The sequence below is a fragment of the Leopardus geoffroyi genome, chromosome A3 (genome assembly GCF_018350155.1).
Source record: "Leopardus geoffroyi isolate Oge1 chromosome A3, O.geoffroyi_Oge1_pat1.0, whole genome shotgun sequence".
Taxonomy (NCBI): Eukaryota; Metazoa; Chordata; class Mammalia; order Carnivora; family Felidae; genus Leopardus; species Leopardus geoffroyi.
In genome coordinates, this window is record NC_059336.1 from 118,966,853 (window position 1) to 118,985,595 (window position 18,743).

An 18,743-nucleotide genomic window follows, 5' to 3' on the forward strand; every position below is an offset into this window, starting at 1 on the left:
AATTGATCAAAAGGGATCAGCTCCCTTCAAGGTAAGGGGGCTGCAAAGCTTCCAAGGATAGTTTAAAACCAAGAATTCTAATAAAGGGAGAGGCACTGAGTAGCTGATTAAATTTAAATATGCATCACTGTAAGCAATTGCCTTTCATTTTGAGGCGATCTTTAATTCACAGTTGAAGAATCTATTTCCTCCCAAGGGGGCTTAGAGGGCTGTAATTCATATAACATGTAGTCAGTCTGTAGAAAGAAAACTAGTGTTCAGAAAAGCTCAGGGTCTCAAGAAAGATAATTTGCTTTTAATAGTAAAAAAATGTGAAGAATTTGCATTTCCAGGAAAATATTCAATGCACTTGTGTGATTCGAGCCAGAAAGACAGTCCGACAGCATGTGCGTATTTTGGTAAAGCTATAAACTATGATAATTAAGATGTTTTTTAAGCCAAATTTTTAGCATATTCTTAAGCTCAAAAAGAAAACTTCCTGATAAGAACAGGTCACAGGACAAAGAATAAATAAAAGGCAAAAGGAACTTTCTAGAAAGTTGGTGGTTGACTCAGTCATCTCCACTCCCTTTATTGGTAAGAGAATCATTTATAATTCTTATTGCTGCTTTATTTATTTTAAAAGTTTTAAATGGGGGCGCCTGGGTGGCGCAGTCGGTTAAGCGTCCGACTTTAGCCAGGTCAGGATCTCGCGGTCTGTGAGTTCGAGCCCCGCATCAGGCTCTGGGCTGATGGCTCAGAGCCTGGAGCCTGTTTCCAATTCTGTGTCTCCCTCTCTCTCTGCCCCTCCCCCGTTCATGCTCTGTCTCTCTCTGTCCCAAAAAAAATAAATGAACGTTGAAAAAAAAAATTAAAAAAAAAATAAAAATAAAAGTTTTAAATGTTTACTTTTGAGAGAGAAAGAGCGAGCAGGGGAGGGATAGGAGGAAAGGGAGACACAGAATCCAAAGCAGGCTCCAGGCTCTGAGCTGTCAGCACAGAACCCAATGTGGGGTTTGAACCCATGAACCGTGAGATCATGACCTGAGCCAAAGTCAGATGCTCAACCGACTGAGCCACCCAGGCACACCCTTATTGCAGTTTTAAAATGCACCCTAATGCAGTTTTAAGAGTTCAAGTTTGGGAATTCAGGATTAACTGCCTCTCAGATTCAAAAGGTGTTTAAAACATTAACAAAGCTGGGACATTCAGTGAGTTTGTTTCTTTAAAATATAATTTTGCCTCCCTCCCCTCAAGGTGATACTATAGAATGTGAAATCAGGAATTTTGAATATGGCATAATTGATTTCAACACGAATTTGAATTTTTGCACTAAAATGAAATAGCTAAAGCATTTTTGTAAATATGATGTAAGGCATTTTTTTTAACATTTAATTTATTTTTTTAAATTTACATCCAAGTTAGTTAGCATATAGTGCAACAATGATTTCAGGAGTAGATTCCTTACTGCCCCTTACCCATTTAGCCCATCCCACCTCCCACAACCCCTCCAGTAACCCTCTGTTTGTTCTCCATATTTAAGAGTCTCTTATGTTTTGCCCCCCTCCCTGTTTTTATATTATTTTTGCTTCCCTTCCCTTATGTTCATCTGTTTTGTATCTTAAAGTCCTCATGTGAGTGAAGTCATATGATATTTGTCTTTCTCTGACTGACTAATTTCACTTAGCATAATACCCTCCAGTCCCATCCACGTAGTTGCAAATGACAAGATTTCATTCCTTTTGATTGCCGAGTAATACTCCGTTGTGTGTATATATACCACACCTTCTTTATCCATTCATCCATCAATGGACATTTGGGCTGTTTCCATACTTTGGCTATCGTCGATAGTGCTGCTATAAACATGGGCGTGCATGTGCCCCTTCAAAATAGCATGCCTGTATCCCTTGGATAAATACCTAGTAGTGCATTTGCTGGGTCATAGGGTAGTTCGATTTTCAGTTTTTTGAGGAACCTCCATACTGTTTTCCGGAGCGGTTGCACCAGTTTGCATTGCCACCAATAGGGCAAAAGAGATCCTCTTTCTCCGCATCCTCGCCAACATCTGTTGTTGCCTGAGTTGTTAATGTTATTAGCCATTCTGACAGGTGTGAGGTAGTATCTCGTTGTGGTTTTGATTTGTATTTCCCTGATGTTGAGCATTTTTTCACGTGTCGGTTGGCCATCTGGATGTCTTCTTTGCCCGTTTCTTCACTGGATTGTTTTTTGGGTGTTGAGTTTGATAAGTTCTTTATAGATTTTGGATACTAACCCTTTATCTGATATGTCGTTTGCAAATACCTTCTCCCATTCCGTCGGTTGCCTTTTAGTTTTGCTGATTGTTTCCTTTGCTGTGCAGAAGCTTTTTATTTTGATGAGGTTCCAGTAGTTTATTTTTGCTTTCGTTTCCCTTGCCTCCGGAGACGTGTTAAGAAGTTGCTGCAGTCAGGTCAAAGAGGTTTTTGCCTGCTTTCTCCTCGAGGGTCTTGATGGCTTCCTGTCTTACATTTAGGTCGTTCACCCATTTTGAGTTTATTTTTGTGTATGGTGTAAGAAAGTGGTCCAAGTTCATTCTTCTGCATGTTGCCGTCCAGTTTTCCCAGCCCCACTTGCTGAAGAGACTGTCTTTATTCCATTGGATATTCTTTCCTGCTTTGTCAAAGATTAGTTGGCCATACGTTTGTGGGTCCATTTCTGGGTTCTCTATTCTTTTCCACTGATCGGAGTGTCTGTTTTTGTGCCAAGACATGGGGTTTTGATGGTTGTTGAAAGATATTGAGACTAATATGGAAAAAATGTGTCCTTTATCAATTCATTCAGTAAAATTCAGATAATCCAAAATCATATAAATCCATAGAAAAGTTGCAACCTAACTTCCTGCATTGCATTAAAATAATAATATGTTTCCTCAACATTAGCTTATTAACTTTATCTGTTTAGTGCCATTTTTTCTTAGAGTTTCTTTTGTGTTGTTGTTTTTTGTTTGTTTTAACATTTATTTATTTTGAGACAGAGAGAGCAAGCAGGGGACAGAGAGAAAGAGAGAGAGAGAATCTAAGCAGGCTCCGTGCTGTTAGCACAGAGCCCAACGCGGGGCTTGATCCCATGAACTATGAGATCATGACCAGGGCCGAAATCAAGAGGTGGACAATCCAATGACTGAGCCACCTAGGCGCCCCTTTCCCTAGAATTTCTAATTGGATTTTGGAAGTATAATTCAAACAGCATTAAGCTAATGGATACTTGTGTTTATCCAAAGGCCTCATGAAATTGGGGTTATGTAGTGAAATAAAAATTTTGTGTGCGTGTGTATAAATGTCTCAATTTTGACACAGGAGTCAGAAGTTCAGATAAAACCTCAAGAGCCTGTGTGTAATGTGCATATTTCTTGTTGATCATGTGCTATTCTAAGATACCAGTATCTTCTTGTTCTCCCATAGTCAAAGTAAAGACTTTACAATTGATACTGAATAAAAAAAGAGTCACAGCTAGGAGAATCATTTAGCAAATTCCTGTAAAATTTAGCACAGCACATAGTATGATATATTTAGTGGCTTAAGAAAGTTACATTTTGTAAAAAGAGGAGCTGGTGGGGTCTTAAAAGGGAACAATGTAAATTTAAAAAGTGATGCCAGGAGTGCCTGGATGGCTCAGTAGGTTAAATGTCTGACTTCGGCACAGAACATGATCTCACGGCTGGTGGGTTCAAGCCCCACCTCGGGCTCTGTGCGGACAGCTCAGAGCCTGGAGCCTGCTTCGGATTCTGTGCCTCCCTCTCTCTCTGCCCCTCCCCTGCTCACGCTCTGTCTGTCTCTTTCTCTCAAAAATAATAGACATTAAAAAAATTTTTAAAAACAGTGATGCCAGATTTTATCTGGGTGATCAAGGTCAATATCAATAGTGATAAATCATGTACACAGTATTATCCTTAATAGGATGTGATTAAAAGCACACTTCGTTTCTGTGGCCTTCCTCCTAAAAATTCATAACCCCAGCCTAACCGTTCATTTGAGACAAACAGTGGACCAATTCTAACAGAGAAGCCTTCTATAAAACACCTGACCGGTACTCCTCAAAACTATCGAGGTTATCGAAAACAAGGAAAAGTCTGACAACGGTCACAGCCAAATGAAGCCCAAGGGGACATGACAAATGTACTGTGGCGTTCTCGATGGGATTCTGAAAGAGAATAAGGACGGTAGGTAAAAACTAAGGACATACGAATAAAGTATGGGTTTTAGTTAATGAGAATGCCTCAATATTGGTGCTCTAATTGTAACAAAAGTGCCATATTAATGTGAGATGTTGATAATAGGGGAAGCTGGGTGTGGGGTATGTAGGATCTCTCTGTACTATCTTTTCAGTTTTTCTGTAAATCAAAACTGTTCTAAAAAAAAATAAAGCCTATTTTTAAAAGAAAGCTATACAGGAACAGAATTTGTTCAGTTAAAATTTAAGGAAACTTTCAAATACAAAGCATCTAATGTATTCAGGAAAAATTTTAAAGGAGGCAGAATTCATCTGGCTAGAGCTTAACGTAGGAGTCTTGCACCAATAACTATGCAGTTGGTGTAGAGGGACCGAATAGTGGTAAAGTGAGAATCTGGTACCTAACTTTGGAAATTTGAGCCACTGGAGTGGAGCTAGGAAGCAGGCCTTCCTCACAACCTCTTAGATGCCCAGGCTCCCAGCCAAAGATTTAGGACTTCGAGATGCAATCTAAGTTTATGTGTGGCAGTGAAACATCTCATGAACCTCTAAGCTCACTATAGTTGTGGGTTTAATTGATTAGATTGGCGATGATTATTTAGCTTTTAGGAAAGGTGCTTAAGAAGGAGATGGAATTTCGAATGGAGTTAGAAATGTTGTCAAGTGTTCAATGAAGCTGTTAAATGGGATCATAGTCCCCTTAACAGCAAGTGATGAAAGGCGGTAGACTTATAATTTTTAATGGAATAATAAGTCTATACACTAAACTGAAAAGCTTAGGGAAGCGCCCCCAGACCTTCCCCATTCTGCTGTACCCATGGCAGAGCTGTGAAGACTCGGGGCTTGTCACAGGACACCCTTGTCCCCACTCACAGCAGAAGGACCCATTTTCCCCACCTCCCACGATGCCCTGCCCTTCACCTTTCAGCGATGGAATGAATTTTAACTCCCGATCAGGCATCTTCATAGCCTAATGAACATATAGGTATGCATGAGGTGGCCAAAGAAGTTAGTGCCCAAAGCACGACATATATGAAAGGTGGCACCACTAATTACCCTGGAGCGATAGACTGAACCCGGAACTGTCCCGGGAAAACCAGGACAAGATTCCCTATAGGTATAAATGTGTACTTTGTAAATATACCAGGGGAAGAAAGTGAAGAAATCAGCTTTCATTGCAAGACAGCGTCAAGGACCAACCAAATGTTAGATCCTTTACTGTTTTAGTGAGAAGGCACTAAAACCCTCATCTTACTAGATGGCTTTATTTTAAAGTCTGTGGTCTTTTATTTTCCCGCAACTACATACACACAAAGGCTTTTATTTTTTTCTCCATACACCATCCAATAGCATGCACATGGCCTGCTGAACATGTGGCATGCTTTTCATCCAAACACAAAAGATTTTGGGCCGCTAGTCAAATTCTGGTGCGCTCCCACGTGATGGGAAATCAGGGTAACAGACACGTTGGCCCAGTACCATCCCAGGGACTCGGCATCCTTTGCAAGCCAGGTAACAGTGTTTCCATCTGGCTCAGAAACCCCACCAGAGTTTGTGCATACAGCTCACTTCATTACAGCCGAGTGCTTGGTCCCAACGCAGCACCCCGGGGATTTCTTTTGGTTCTGGCCTTGTTGGCAGGGTTGTTTATTTGGTGAGAAGTGGGAAAGTTCCTTTGCCACTAGGGTTTTGTCTTTGGGGGCTAAGAAAAAACTACAAGTGACCCCGTAGTACTGGAAACAATTTCACCCTGTAGTGTGGACGAGTTTGATCTGGTAATCCCTTCCAACATCTGGCTGAGATCGAGAGAGACGGTGGAGGTGATGCAGGTGGCAGGGGTTAGAGGGTATAGTAGACCAACCCAAAAGGTGGGGTTCTGGAGAACCAGGGAGCAGCCTGAAGTTCCTTCAAAGACACACTGGCCGGGGCGCCTGAGTCAGTTAAGCATCTGACTTCCCCTCAGGTCATGATCTCACGGTCTGTGAGTTCGAGCCCCGCGTCGGGCTCTGTGCTGACAGCTCAGAGCCTGGAGCCCGCTTCCGATTCTGTGTCTCCCTCTCTCTCTGCCTCTCCCCTGCTCACGCTCTGTCTCTCTCTCTCTCTTCCTCAAAAATAAATAAACATTAAAAAAAAAAGAGAGACACACTGGCCTTCGGACAGCTCTGTCATGTGATTTTATGAGGTCACAGCTCCATTAGCCAAGAGTTCCATTGTGTAAAGGGGGGGGATCTATGGGTTTCCAGAATGGTAGCCAAGAGAACAGGCAACAAGGGATAAGTGGGGGAAGCCTAGTTTCCCCCATCTCCTTTTGTATGTAATGCTTTCTTCCAATTACGGCTGTTTCAGTTAACTCAGCAACCTTGTCCTGGGAATCTGGCATCCAAAGCCTTGCTTCTGTCCCCACCAGGAAGAGGACAGAGCCCCGAGTGCCGGGCACTGAGGCTCCCACCTCTCAGCGAGCTGCTACCTGCCACCCGACACGAGTGAAAAACCAGAGCTGAATTTTCTTAGCAACCGAAGCCTCGCCCCTGCCACTGTGGAAGAGGTCCCCTGTCAAAGTCCCTCTTCTTTGAAGAAACACAACTGAGACCAGGTGAGAAGTAGCTACAGTTTAATACAAACCTGCACCAGAACACAATGTGTCGGGCTGTTTTGTTTTTGCCTCAAACAGGTGGCCAAAGCACAGGACCATGTGTCATCTTGGGGTTGACACGATCTTAGCACCATGACGTTTACAGAGGAGTGAGAAGTCACTTGGGTGCTGGAGGCTCCATCCTGACCCCAGGCTGTGCCTGCCGCCCGGGCAGCTGGAGAGGGTGGTTTGGGTTTTCGCGTGGTTCTGTGGTTTCTGGGTCAGTATCGGAAAAGCCCTCATCGCGGCATCGGCTTGACAGAGACCTACTGTGGACTCCTAGCACTACACACACGCACACGCACACGCACACACAGTAGCACAATTTTCTGGTAACTTATTCCCACAAACCTAGAGAGCAGCTAAGGCAAGAACAACAGTATTTATTCAGCAAGTACAAGACCAGTTTGAGAGCTGCATTCAGTGCAACCAGAGACCCTTTTCATTCCAACCAGGGGCAGTGGGGGCTGCCGATGGAGCCGGCTGGAGCTCTGCACAGGGGCAAGGAGCGGGTGGCGGAAGCGGACCGTTCATGTGGTCCCCTGAGCCTCCTGATCTTCATCTAGAAGCTCCCGGGCGAGGGTGGGGTCTATGAAAGATCGGGGGTGGGGGTGGGGAGGGTAGATGAAGCGGAAGGCCTGCGGTGGACCACTCCAAGACGTGGTCTCCTAGAGCCACAGACCATGCATCTCTCAGGCAGAGGCACTCAGAGAAGGTAAAGCTTTCCTGGCCCAAGCAGGGACACTCTGCCCGCTGGCCACCACCACTGCTCGGCTCTTTGGCATCTTCCCAAGGCCCGCGACCCAGCAAAGGGCTGGAAGGGATAAAGATGGTGATGTGCACTGTAGCGAGGGATCAAGGTCACAGTTTCCCAGGCCCAGACCCCTACCTCCTGTCCCCGTGGGTGCCTTTGCTCCCTCTGCTCCCTGGGGTACCGTCTCCGTCCTCTCAGCCCCTGAGTGAGTGAGGAAGATGAGCTTGAAGGGAGAAGTGAGGGTGTGGGGGCAGCGCAAACCACACGGCAAGCCGCCAACACGGATCTAGTCCTGGCTCGAGCAGTGAACACGCGTTAAGTTTGTCAACAAGGAAAATCTAGCTATCTGTGCAAAACAAAGCAGAACGCCTATCAAGGGAGTCAGTCTTCCGGGTGGTTGAATTCTCGGGGGGCATCTACAAGAGACGTCACCCCTCCTCCTTTCCACAGCGGGGGGAGGCAGCCACGCCCTTAGGGGTGGTCCTGGACACTTCTGGGGTCAGAAGGCCGAAACCTTCTGGGTCTCATCTGCGAAATGGGGACCACAACACACGCTCTGCCGTTGCGAGGAGCAAGCGAGCGCTCGTCGATGCAAGTGCTTTGACGACACGTAAAGCACGAAAGAAACGTGCAGGGTAGGACCGCTGGCCCGAGTCCTGGAACAAGCCTGGGGTGCGCAAAGCGATGTGGAACGTGAAATCACTTCCCCGAGGGGAAGGCAAAGCTTAAGAAGGGCAGGTGGCTGGGCTGCTTCCCAGCTCGCTCAGGGTGGATGGAGATCACCCGGCCTCTAGCGTCTCCATGGAGACCTTCCCGGTGCTTCTGAGGCAGGGAGGGCTCGGCTGGAGGTGGGAGGAGAGGGAGGCCACGGGCAGGTGAAGGTGAGGTGCTGACCACGGGGCTCCACGGCACCTGTGCAGCAATGTGGGCTCTCCAGCCCCGTCCCGCTGGCCTGGCCTCCAGCCCACTCCCTCCCTGGTCCCGCTCCCCCTCTCTTAGCAGGCACGAGGCCTCTTGCCAATCACACAGGAAGAGCGGCCGGGCCTCCGTCCAGCAGGGGGAGGTTACAGGAAGCTGGCTGGGGGTGTGGGGGTGTCAGGGGTGGGAGTGACCAGAGCCAGAGATGGGAAAGGTGACTCCGCTCCCCGACGGTCCCCGGGGCACCCTCTCAGACTGTAGGGAACTATACCAAGAGGGGAGGGGACGGGAGGAGGGCCTGGGACAAGGCCTCGGCAGCCTGGAAGGCCCCAGGTTGGGAGAAGAAGGGCCTGTGAGTCCAACCCCTCACCGCCCCCTCCTCGTCTGTGCCCTAGGCTGTCTGGTTGGTGTCGAGTGCAGCATCTCTTAAGGTCCACATCTACTCCTGTTTCTATGCTATGCTAGTGACACGAAGCACCGTTATTTTTCACAGGATGCACAAACAAGTCAAACCAAACCACTGCGCAAACCAAACGTGCAAAACAAAATCATGTACACGCGCCTGGCACCAGCCCCGTGCCCCACCCAGCTAGCCCCTCCGGGCCTGTGACTCCCAGAGGGTGGGGTGGGGGTGGGGGGAGGAAGAAGCTGGCGGAGGGTGCGGAGCGCCCCAACCACACCCACACAGGGGCCAGCGTGGAGTCAGGAAAAAACGGGACCCCCTGGGCACGGCCGGGAAGCCAACACCTGTCTGACTTGGGAAAAGCGACCGCGGGGCCTCCTTAGGGGGAGGGGGTCCTTTTCCTCTAACACACATCTGCTAAAGTGCTCCGGACAGCTGGCGGGTCAGCCAGGGGGCAGGGCACTAAAGTCTGGGCTTTCCCAAAGCCAGCGCATGGAGGCGGGTGTAAGAGGAGGGGCTGGGCCGGGCTCTATGCATTGGGCTCTGTGCATAGTGTGGGTTTCCCGGGCCCCCCAAAGCCTGCCGAGGCCAAGGCAGGAAAGGACTGCAGCGGGAGGGACACATCTCAAAGTGCCTGTTAGGGTTGGCTCGAAGCACAGTGAATCGCGTGTCAGACATGGGGAGGGCTCCCCGGGTCCCGTGGCCCCCTCAGGTGGTGTACTGCCCAGCCCAGCCTCTCCCGCCCCCTGCAGCTGCGGCCGGAGGGTGTGCGGGCTGGTGGCAGTGGTGCGTCCTCACGCGGGGGGCTGGTCAGTGCCTTTACCAAATGCCGCTTGACCTGCCTCCGGGGGGAGCGAGGATCCGAGCCGAAGCTCGCTTTGGAACGTGGTCATCGATTTGAGAACCTGCAGAGAAGGAAGCAGGGGGTGAGCTCGGCTGCTCTTGCCTGGGTTATAACTGCACGGCCACCATTCCCCGGCGGAGGCCGTTCAGCCCTCTGTGGGGACGATCTGTCTGAACCCTCACAACCCCATCCGGTTTTACAGGTGAGGAAAACGAGGCTCAGGGAAGTTAAGTGACTTGCCCAGTGTTACGCAGCGTGTAGGTAGGTGGTAGAGCCTGGATTTGAACCCAGGTCTTTGTGATCGAGGGCCTCTCCGATGAACTGCTACTCTGCTACCTTCGCTGCTCCCAAACCTGGACATGTGGTCTCTTGTCAGGCACACGGACCGTCAGTCAGCCCGTTAGCACGTGGGCCTTTGTATACAAGCCTCAGTGAGTAAGACAGGGAGACGGCTGGGCCCTCCGTTGTTCTGGAAAAATCAAAGAACCACACCCCAAAGGCCCAGCGTCTTGAAATCCCAAGACTCAGAAAGTGGCTTGGTGCCCTAGGGAGCGAGCGGGACATTCTTCAGCCCAGCCTGCCCAGGAGAGAGGAGACTGGGGTGGAAGGATATTTGCCGAGTTGGAGAGAGGCTGGCCCCGAGACCTGGGAGCCGAAGCCACTGGCCGCTCCAAGGGCCTTGTGGCTTCTCGTGGGCCTGGCTGCTGCAGGAAGGGCCGTGCCCAGGCAGCCGTGGGAGCCTACACCTCCTGGGATGGCAAGGCCTGACCGCGACACTCGGCACCACGGACTCCCTCCCGACTCCCAGCACACGTGTCTTGTCCCTGGTGGGACTGGCAGGGGCCTTCAGGGCGGGGGCAGGGGGATAGTTATCTTGGCACTGAGATCGCCTCTGAGGATGGAGAGAGTGGTGGAGAGGACCCCTCCCCACAGACCACAAAGTCCTCAAAACCTCTAAACAGGAACCACGTGTCTTCTGCCCCCAGCACATAAGGGGACACACAGGAAGCTCGGCGGGCAGCCCCCTCCCTCGGCCTTTCCTATCATAACAGTAAACGCCACACTCTGTGTGGAAGGATCTGGATCTTGGTCCTCTCACTGTTTGGGTCCTGGTGTGGCCCTCGCAGAGTGATGCCAGGCCTCCACCCGGTCCGACTCTGAAGGCCGCTCAGCGTGTTCAAGGAGACCCCGTCCTGCCCCTTTCAAGCTGGGGTCGGGGGTGGGGTCCCAGTGTCCATCAAAGCGGCCTGGAGGACCAGGCCACCTTGCCGTGCTCATTCTCCACGGAGGGCTACCATTTTTGTGGCAACGACCCCCACCTTTCGCTACTGCAGAGCACCTGGGATGTGAGTTATCGACCGTAAAGTCCCAGAACAACCCCGCCCCCCATATATTATATGTGGTATTACATATACTACAATTGCTGACAAAAAAGAAGGTGCCAGAGGGACAAACACGGGGCTGAGGCGGGGGAGGAAAGGGAATAGGGAAATTCCTCTTTTAGAGGCTGGCAAGGAGCAGGGATGGAGACAGGGAGGCTGCATTGGGGTACAGTCCCATGTAGCAGAGACGGTGAAGCCTTCAGAGCTCTGATCACCCCTGGGGCACTTACTGTGTGCAGGGCCCCGAAGATGTTTCAAGGGCAAAATTTTCTGAACTTAGAAACTGTGGGGCGAGCAGCAGACAAGCCACGGCCTCTTGGAATGACTGGTGCCCAGGGACCCGAAGAGCCCTCCCGCCCCTCCTGATATTTGTGTCTCTATGTGGGACCCAACACCCAACTGCAGATGCGGGATGGGGTGGTGGGGGGAGGGAGGAGACAAAGAGAAAAAGCCACGGAAGTCCCGCTGCCAGGGTGGGCCTGTCCTCCAGCCACCCCGCTGAGGTAGAGCCACGCATCCCGGCCGGAGCGGCCCTTGCTCTTACCAGAGAGGCTGAAGCTGGACTCGTGAAGGTCCCTCATGCCCCCGTGTCGGGTAACGGGCCGAGTAGGAGTGTCTGCGAGTGGCGTTCCCATCTCTTTTTTCCCGGGATGCACAACGATAGCTACGTCCCCCAGGTAGGGAGTACGGTCCACTCCTCTAACCTTTAAGGTCTAGCGAAGGATGGAGAAGGAGGAAATGGGAAGAGAGCACACCATCAGAGCCCAGACACCATCAGAGCCCAGAGGCCATCTCTACCAGAGCCTCCTCGATGGCCGGCAGGAGGTTGGATGCTGCCACTCTTCTCAGGACCCAAATGACTGCCTGAGACAAAAGTTTCTTACGTCTTGAGCTCAGGAGTGGAGTCTTTTACCTCCCAGGGTGTGCACGTGTGTACGTGTGTGCGGGCGCCCTTGCATAGAGGGGCCCCCGCTGGCTCCCCCTCAACATTGGTGGAATCCTTTCCAAGGCGGCAGGTGGATTTCTGGGGTATTCCCCACCCACGGAGCAATGTTATCCCCTCACACGCCAGGCTTCCAAGAGGCCATGCCTTTTACTGTGATCTGACAACTTTGTGGGGAGAGAAACCAAATACAGCCGATTTGGAGAGGAGAATCCCCAGTGGCAATGTTAGTCACTTTTGTACTCACAAAGGCAGCAAAGTTAAGAGCCTATGTTCGGTATCTAGACAGCCTGGGTTCCAATCGCAGCTCTGTGACCTTATGCAAGTTACCGAATCTCTCTGTGCCTGTTTCCTTATTTGTAAAAAATAGGCTGACCGTAGTGCCTATTGGTACTACGTATAGAATTGTTAGGAGATCAAATGAATTAATACACATACAGCTCTTCGAACTGCTCTGGCACATGGCAAGTGATGTGAAAGCACCGGGAGCTGTAATTAGGGCAGAGGTCATTTCCGTGTGCTCATTCATGCTGCTGTGAGGACAAAGTGAGTTGGGGTGTGCTCAGAAAGTCTGAAGGAGCAGCGTGGACGATCTACATGCCAGGCACTCGTCCGGGGCATAACCTCCACCTCCTTGCTGCTTCCTGAAAATCTTGTTGCAACAATAGACAATGGGGGATTTCTTGAAGGATCTTCAGCCTCCGTATTCCTTTACATTCTCCAACAACAGACCTAGGGTTTAGCTCAGCCCTCAGAATGTCAAGCCTGGTCTGAACTGTTTTGGCCTCTAGCAGGCTGCACGTTAGCATCTTGGCTTGGGAAGCTGGGGTCCCAGTGGTGAAAGGTGGAAACACCAGCTGAGTGAAAACGGAGTCTGTGACCTTGGCAGGTGACAGCCGCTGCCAGCCCCTTCGTTACTGGCTGTATACCACACCCTCCCAGAGAGGATTTCTTCCCTGAGACCCACGCTCTCTAGGGACTGATCACTGACAATGTTTGGAAAATGAGACTTTTTGATAGTTTTCTTTTTCTGCATGCAAGTGTTCCTTTACTTTAACAGAACTGGCTTTTTCTTGGGACCCTTACGTTGTCGTTGTAATAAATGCTTTAGATAAAGAGACTCTGGGTTGAATTGATACCAATCCTGGAAACTGGGGCTCTTCCATGGTGGCTGACCCGAGGGGAGCGGTGTGTTGTGAATTGGGATCTATCTCACTTTTTTATGAGGCTGTCTTTTAGAAAGGCTTGAAATACTCTCTCCGCTCTCTTTTGACCCAATTTCCTGAATACCAAATGCCTTTTTTTTTTTTTTTTTTGGAAAGACCGCAGAACCATCATTCTTTTTGTTTCATACTGAAATATAATTCACATGCCATAAAACTTGCCATTCGAAAGTGCACAATTCAGTGGTGTTGAGCGCATTCCCAACTTTGGGCCACCGCTGTCTAACTCCCAAACATTTTCATCGCCCCCAAAGAGCAATCCCACACCCGTCTGCAGTCACTCCTGTTCCCCACCCCCCAGCCTTAACTAACCACTAATGGATCTTCTGTCTATGGACATTACAGACACTTCACATAAATGGAATCTTAAGCTATGTGGTATTTTGTGACGAGATTCTTTCACTTGGCATAATGCTCTTAAGGTTCACGCGTGTTGAATGCAGCATCTATGAGGACTCTGTTTCCTTCTTGGGACAAATAATATTTTACTGAATGGCTATATTTCATTATGTTTATCCATTCAACAGTTGATGGACATTGGAGGCGTTTCCACTTCTCGGCCTCTATGAGCGACGCTGTTATGGATGTGTACGAGGTTTTGTGTAGACACCTATTTTTACTTCCTTGAGGATTTTCGCAAGAGGAGAAATGCTGGCTCCTCTGGTAACTCTAATATCTAACTTTTGGGGACGTGCCAAACTGTTTTCCAAAGCAGCTGCACCATTTGACATTCCTTCCAGCAACGAACAAGGGTTCCCCTTTCTCCACATCCCAACCGACACTTGTTTTCCAGTTTCCTTTTTAAAACGACAGCCACCCTCGGTCAGACATTGTGCTGTATGAACGAATCACTCTCACTGCTCTTGCCAGCGCTCCCTCCAGAGGCTGGCTGAGGCCTTGTGCTGCGGGTTCACATCTGAGGAGCTTTCTGGAGATAGATGGCACCATTCGCCTCCTGAGAGACCCTGAGTTTGCTTTTGGATTGAACGCGGTGATAACTGAAATCATGGGTTTTTTTTTGTTTTTTTTTCCCAGGGAACCCAAGTCTGCTCCCTCTCAGCAGATCTGGCTTTGGATTTCTTCCTTTGTTGTCCTTTGGGAGAGAAGGGTGTTTAGTCATTCTGAGAACTCTGGGCCCTCACGCGTGGAAAGCGATGGAATTAATCTTCTGGTGTTAATATGGCCTGCTTACTTTTAGGCTTTAGATGACTGCTTTTCAAGTATCAGTTTTACGTGCCGTTACTTCAAGACTGGGAAGGAACCGAGCAATGGCAGTACCTCAAAGGCCCCTGAGCCTGCGAATCGAGAGGAACTCAGGTGTCACAGACATGCTCATGTTTCACTCTTGTGCCTTCGGGAGCCCAGAACTCCCCATTTGCCTGATCACTTAAAATGCTATGTGATAGTCAAAGATAGGGAATGGAAACCAGCACTATCCGACTCTGGCGTTCCCTCTGTTCCGTCACACACACCCCTCTCAGCCCAGGAGAGCTGGACCACAGTTTGGGAAAGAATACTGTAGTTTTTGTGAATGAACTTGTACAGAGGGGCTCTACTGAGGACCATACTCAGGGTGAAGCGAAGTCTTGGTTAGAGGCCCGGAGAGTGAAGGAAAGCCTACCTGCCCCCCGCTCCTCCTCCCACCCCACCCCCCATCCTGGTAGAGCTTTCCTTCTAGGGCTGGGGCCTCATAGGCCAGCCTGTGCAGCAGACAGAGAACAGTTGGAAGGACACAGGCTGAAGCGGCTGCTCCCGAAAGCCTTTGGGCGGTTCAAGGAAGGAACAAGAATGGGAACAAGAAGGGGAGGTCCGAGGCACTGGGCAAAGAAGCTTGGCTTTTGCATAAAGGACTTGAGAATCGCGATGCTAAGAAAGTTTGGCTGAAGAGGAGAGGTCACGCGACTGTCTCCTGGCAAAGTGCGCTAAGCCACAGGCAGCTCTTAAAAGGCCTATTCCGGAGATATTATTGAGCACATTTCTAGAGCTCAGTAATAATGGCAGCTGAGTCTGTTTTCAGTCAAGGTGCTTTATAGCTCTGGTCCCTGCTACAGGCCAGAGCTGATGATGAGTGGAGAGCATGGGGCCTGGGAGCGGGAAGAAGTTGATGCTGGTCTGGGACAGTAACCACAATACGGGTGGGGGGTGGAGAGGTCACCTGGAAGGGGCCAGAAAAGGCCTCCCCACCAGCTGCTACTTAGGGCCTCCAGCTAAAAAACACACAGACCGTTTTCCTGGGTCGGTCTCACCTCTGGCACAGACAAGCAGCTGACCGACAAGGCCAGACTGGGCAGTTTACAAGAAAATTTCTCTGCTACTACCTTCAGAACATATAGCAGGCACCTGCTGTGCACAGAGGACTAGAATGGCAAAAGGAATAGAACAAGAGAACAAGAGAAGCTGGGTAAGGAAATTAAAAAAAAAAAAAAAAGGATCAACGTTTCTTAAGTGCGCCATGATTACAACCATGAGCCTAGGCAGGAGTGCGGCTGGACCAGTGAGGCTGGGGCTCCTGGGTCCTCAGGCGTGACAGAAGAACACCCACCCTTTCTGGACAGGAGCCTTCTGAAGCCACAATAATATTGCTTTATGCCCGAGGAAGGGGAGGAGAAACCATTATGAGAACCACGTGCTTTCGCTGTCGATGTGTTAGATCTGTTCTTTTCCGAGGCTCTGGGACCCCTCCCTGTCCCCGCAGAGGCCACGGCTGCAGTCCCCGGCACCCGGAGTTGTCAGCAAGAACTCAGGCCAGGTTCTCCAGGGCAGCTCTCGAAGATAAGTCTGGGCAGTCAATCCCTAAGCAACGAGGCAACAGCCAGTCTTCTTTTGGGTGAATGTGTCTACTTAGAGGACAGGAACCCCTGGGGATGAGGTGAAGCCCAAAGATTTAGGGAACATTCAGTGTGCTTGTGGAATCCAAGGGCTGGGTAGGACCCCTGGGATATGAAGTATTCTAGACTCGGCCTGATCACATCAGGGTTGGGGGGCATCCAGACCCAGAAAATCCTACCAACCTCACTCCGGTCACAAGGGAGGGGGAGGCTTCAGGGAAAGAACAACTCCAGGGCAAATATGGTAACCCAGGCCGAGCCGGGAGTCCCATCTGAGGGTTGGTGAGAATCCTCCCAGAGACTAGATGTGGGGGACATCTGCGAGCATCCTGTAGCATTTCCTTAGCTCTAGGGGGATTTAGGGACTGTTCCCAATACACTTTTACTCTGTTATAGGTACACCCTTTCTGCTATTTTGGTTGTCCCCAAAGTGACCATTCTAGGCAATAAGGTTCAGTGGGAAAATGGAATGAGAACATCTTTGAGGTTTAAAACAGTCATTATAGAATTTCCCCAACGGGGGGCTTTAACCTCTTCGTATACACCTTCTTCCCCTTCCCTCCTCTTACCTTTTCTCTCTGGACCAGCTTCTTGTAGACAGTGTCTGGGAAGGACCTCAGGGGATAGAACTTGCCAGTGCCCTCAGCGCACATGAAGACACCGTTCTCATACACGACTCGTCCCCGGCTGATGGTGACCAGCGGTACGCCATGGCAGCGCATGTTCTCGTACAGGTTGAAGTCTCCTCCCTGAACCTGGGTGCTGGCTGAGATGGTCCTGGTGGAGAGGCAGGGGTGGGAGAGAAAGCTCTGAGAAGAGGTGACGATATCACAGCTCAGCAGGATGAATCGATGGTCAGTGGGAGGGGGTGATGCTCAGTGACAAGGAATAATAATAGTCCCCAAAAGCTGTCTGCTGCAGACCGAATCCCATCACCCCCCCAAATGTATATACCGAAGTCCTCACCCCCAGCCTCTGAATGTGCCTGCATTTAGAGACAGGGCTTTTAGAGAGCTAATTAAAGTAAAATGAGATCATACGAGTGGATGATCCACTAATCCAATCTGACTGGTGTCTTTATAAGAGGAGGGAATTCGGACCCCAGATATGCACACTCATAGAGGAGAGACCAGGTGAGGACGGAGGCGTAAGACTGCCATTTACAACCCACGGAGAGAGGCCTCAGATGACACCAAACCCGCTGACACCTTGATCTTGGACTCCCAGCCTCCAGAACTGGGGGAACATACGTTTCTGGTGCGTCTAAGCCACCAGTCTGTGGTAGGGCCGGAGCAGCCCTAGGAAATGGATCAACTGAGCCAAACTCTAGCGAGTTTTCTGCCAACAGTGATCATGAACACCCACACCTCTGCAGCAACAGGGACCAGCCCCGGGCTTCAGGAGGCAGAACATGGCTTCTCGAATGCTCTAATGGAGAAGACAGCGTGGGTATCCCGGCCTTGGGGTGGGTGGCGGTGCACCAAAGAAGGCGAACCTTCTTTCCAATTCAACTTTTTATTTTCAAAATTCCATTAAATTTTTGCTTATCTTCTTTACTTCTAGCCTGTACACCGAGAAAAGTACCTGGCCACCAGTTAGCACTTAACAAAAATCTGCTGAGCGATTAATGAAATTTAATCGGAAAGAGCGGTTTCCATCTCCCCTGCCCAAATCTCTTAGTAAAAACCAGGCTCTGGGGGCGCCTGGGTGGCGCAGTCGGTTAAGCATCCGGCTTCAGCCAGGTCACGATCTCGCGGTCCGTGAGTTCGAGCCCCGCGTCAGGCTCTGGGCTGATGGCTCAGAGCCTGGAGCCTGTTTCTGATTCTGTGTCTCCCTCTCTCTCTGCCCCTCCCCCGTTCATGCTCTGTCTCTGTCCCCAAAATGAATAAACGTTGAAAAAAAAAAAAAAAAAAAAAAACCAGGCTCTGTAGCCCGTGGCCTGGTAACCCCCTTCATTCGTTCACTCAACTCGCGTGCGCTAATGCTGTGGGTGTCAAGCTCTGTGCACTCCAGAGTACCCAACACCCTCAGTGAGGGGAGCAGGGGGCTGGCGGAGGAGCCCGGAGCGTCAGGACACCTGACTGGTTCAAGTGCGTGTTAGCTATGTGGTGCGGGGAGCCCCTCTACTCTTTGGGTCTTCGTTTCTTCGATAGGAAAATGGAAATAAGAACGCCAGCATGAGTGCTTCCTGGGGCCGCGTGAAAACCAAACGAGATCACTGATGTGAAGCCGCTCCGCATCACTGTAAGGTGCTATGTGCATGGTGATACCCTGCAGCCGGTCTGAGCCTGTCTTGTTCACTGCCGCATTCCTAGTGCCCAGACTACGGCAGGCCCTCAAATACTTGTCGAACCGAACACACCACAGGGTCACACTTCGCTACGCTAGATGCAGCGCAGAGATGATAAGCTGGTGGAGTTTTGCACTGCGAGCGCCTTAAAAATCCCAAGTCCCTCTAGCCCCGGCGACTAGCAGCAGGTTTTACTTTGTGGCTTCTGGATCCCACACCACCACGTCGGCATCGGCCCCAGGGATGATGCGGCCCTTGCGGGGATACAGGTTGAGAATCTTCGCCGCGTTGGAACTGGTAACGGCCACAAAACGGTTCTCGTCCATCTTTCCTCCAAC

General features: G+C 50.0%; 1 protein-coding gene across 3 annotated transcripts in view; it reads right to left on the bottom strand.

The window, feature by feature from the left end:
• Positions 1-6,782: 6,782 nt before the first annotated feature.
• DPYSL5 (dihydropyrimidinase like 5) overlaps positions 6,783-18,743 on the bottom strand; it is a 102,109-nt gene continuing 90,148 nt past the window's right edge. For all 3 annotated transcript variants that reach the window (XM_045447451.1, XM_045447449.1, XM_045447450.1), the window contains 4 exons: positions 18,601-18,743; positions 16,685-16,892; positions 11,666-11,834; positions 6,783-9,800 (listed from right to left, as the gene is read on the bottom strand). In XM_045447451.1, the coding sequence (XP_045303407.1) occupies positions 9,715-9,800; positions 11,666-11,834; positions 16,685-16,892; positions 18,601-18,743 (606 nt within the window). In that variant the 3' untranslated portion in view covers positions 6,783-9,714. The remainder of the gene's footprint in view (positions 9,801-11,665; positions 11,835-16,684; positions 16,893-18,600) is intronic.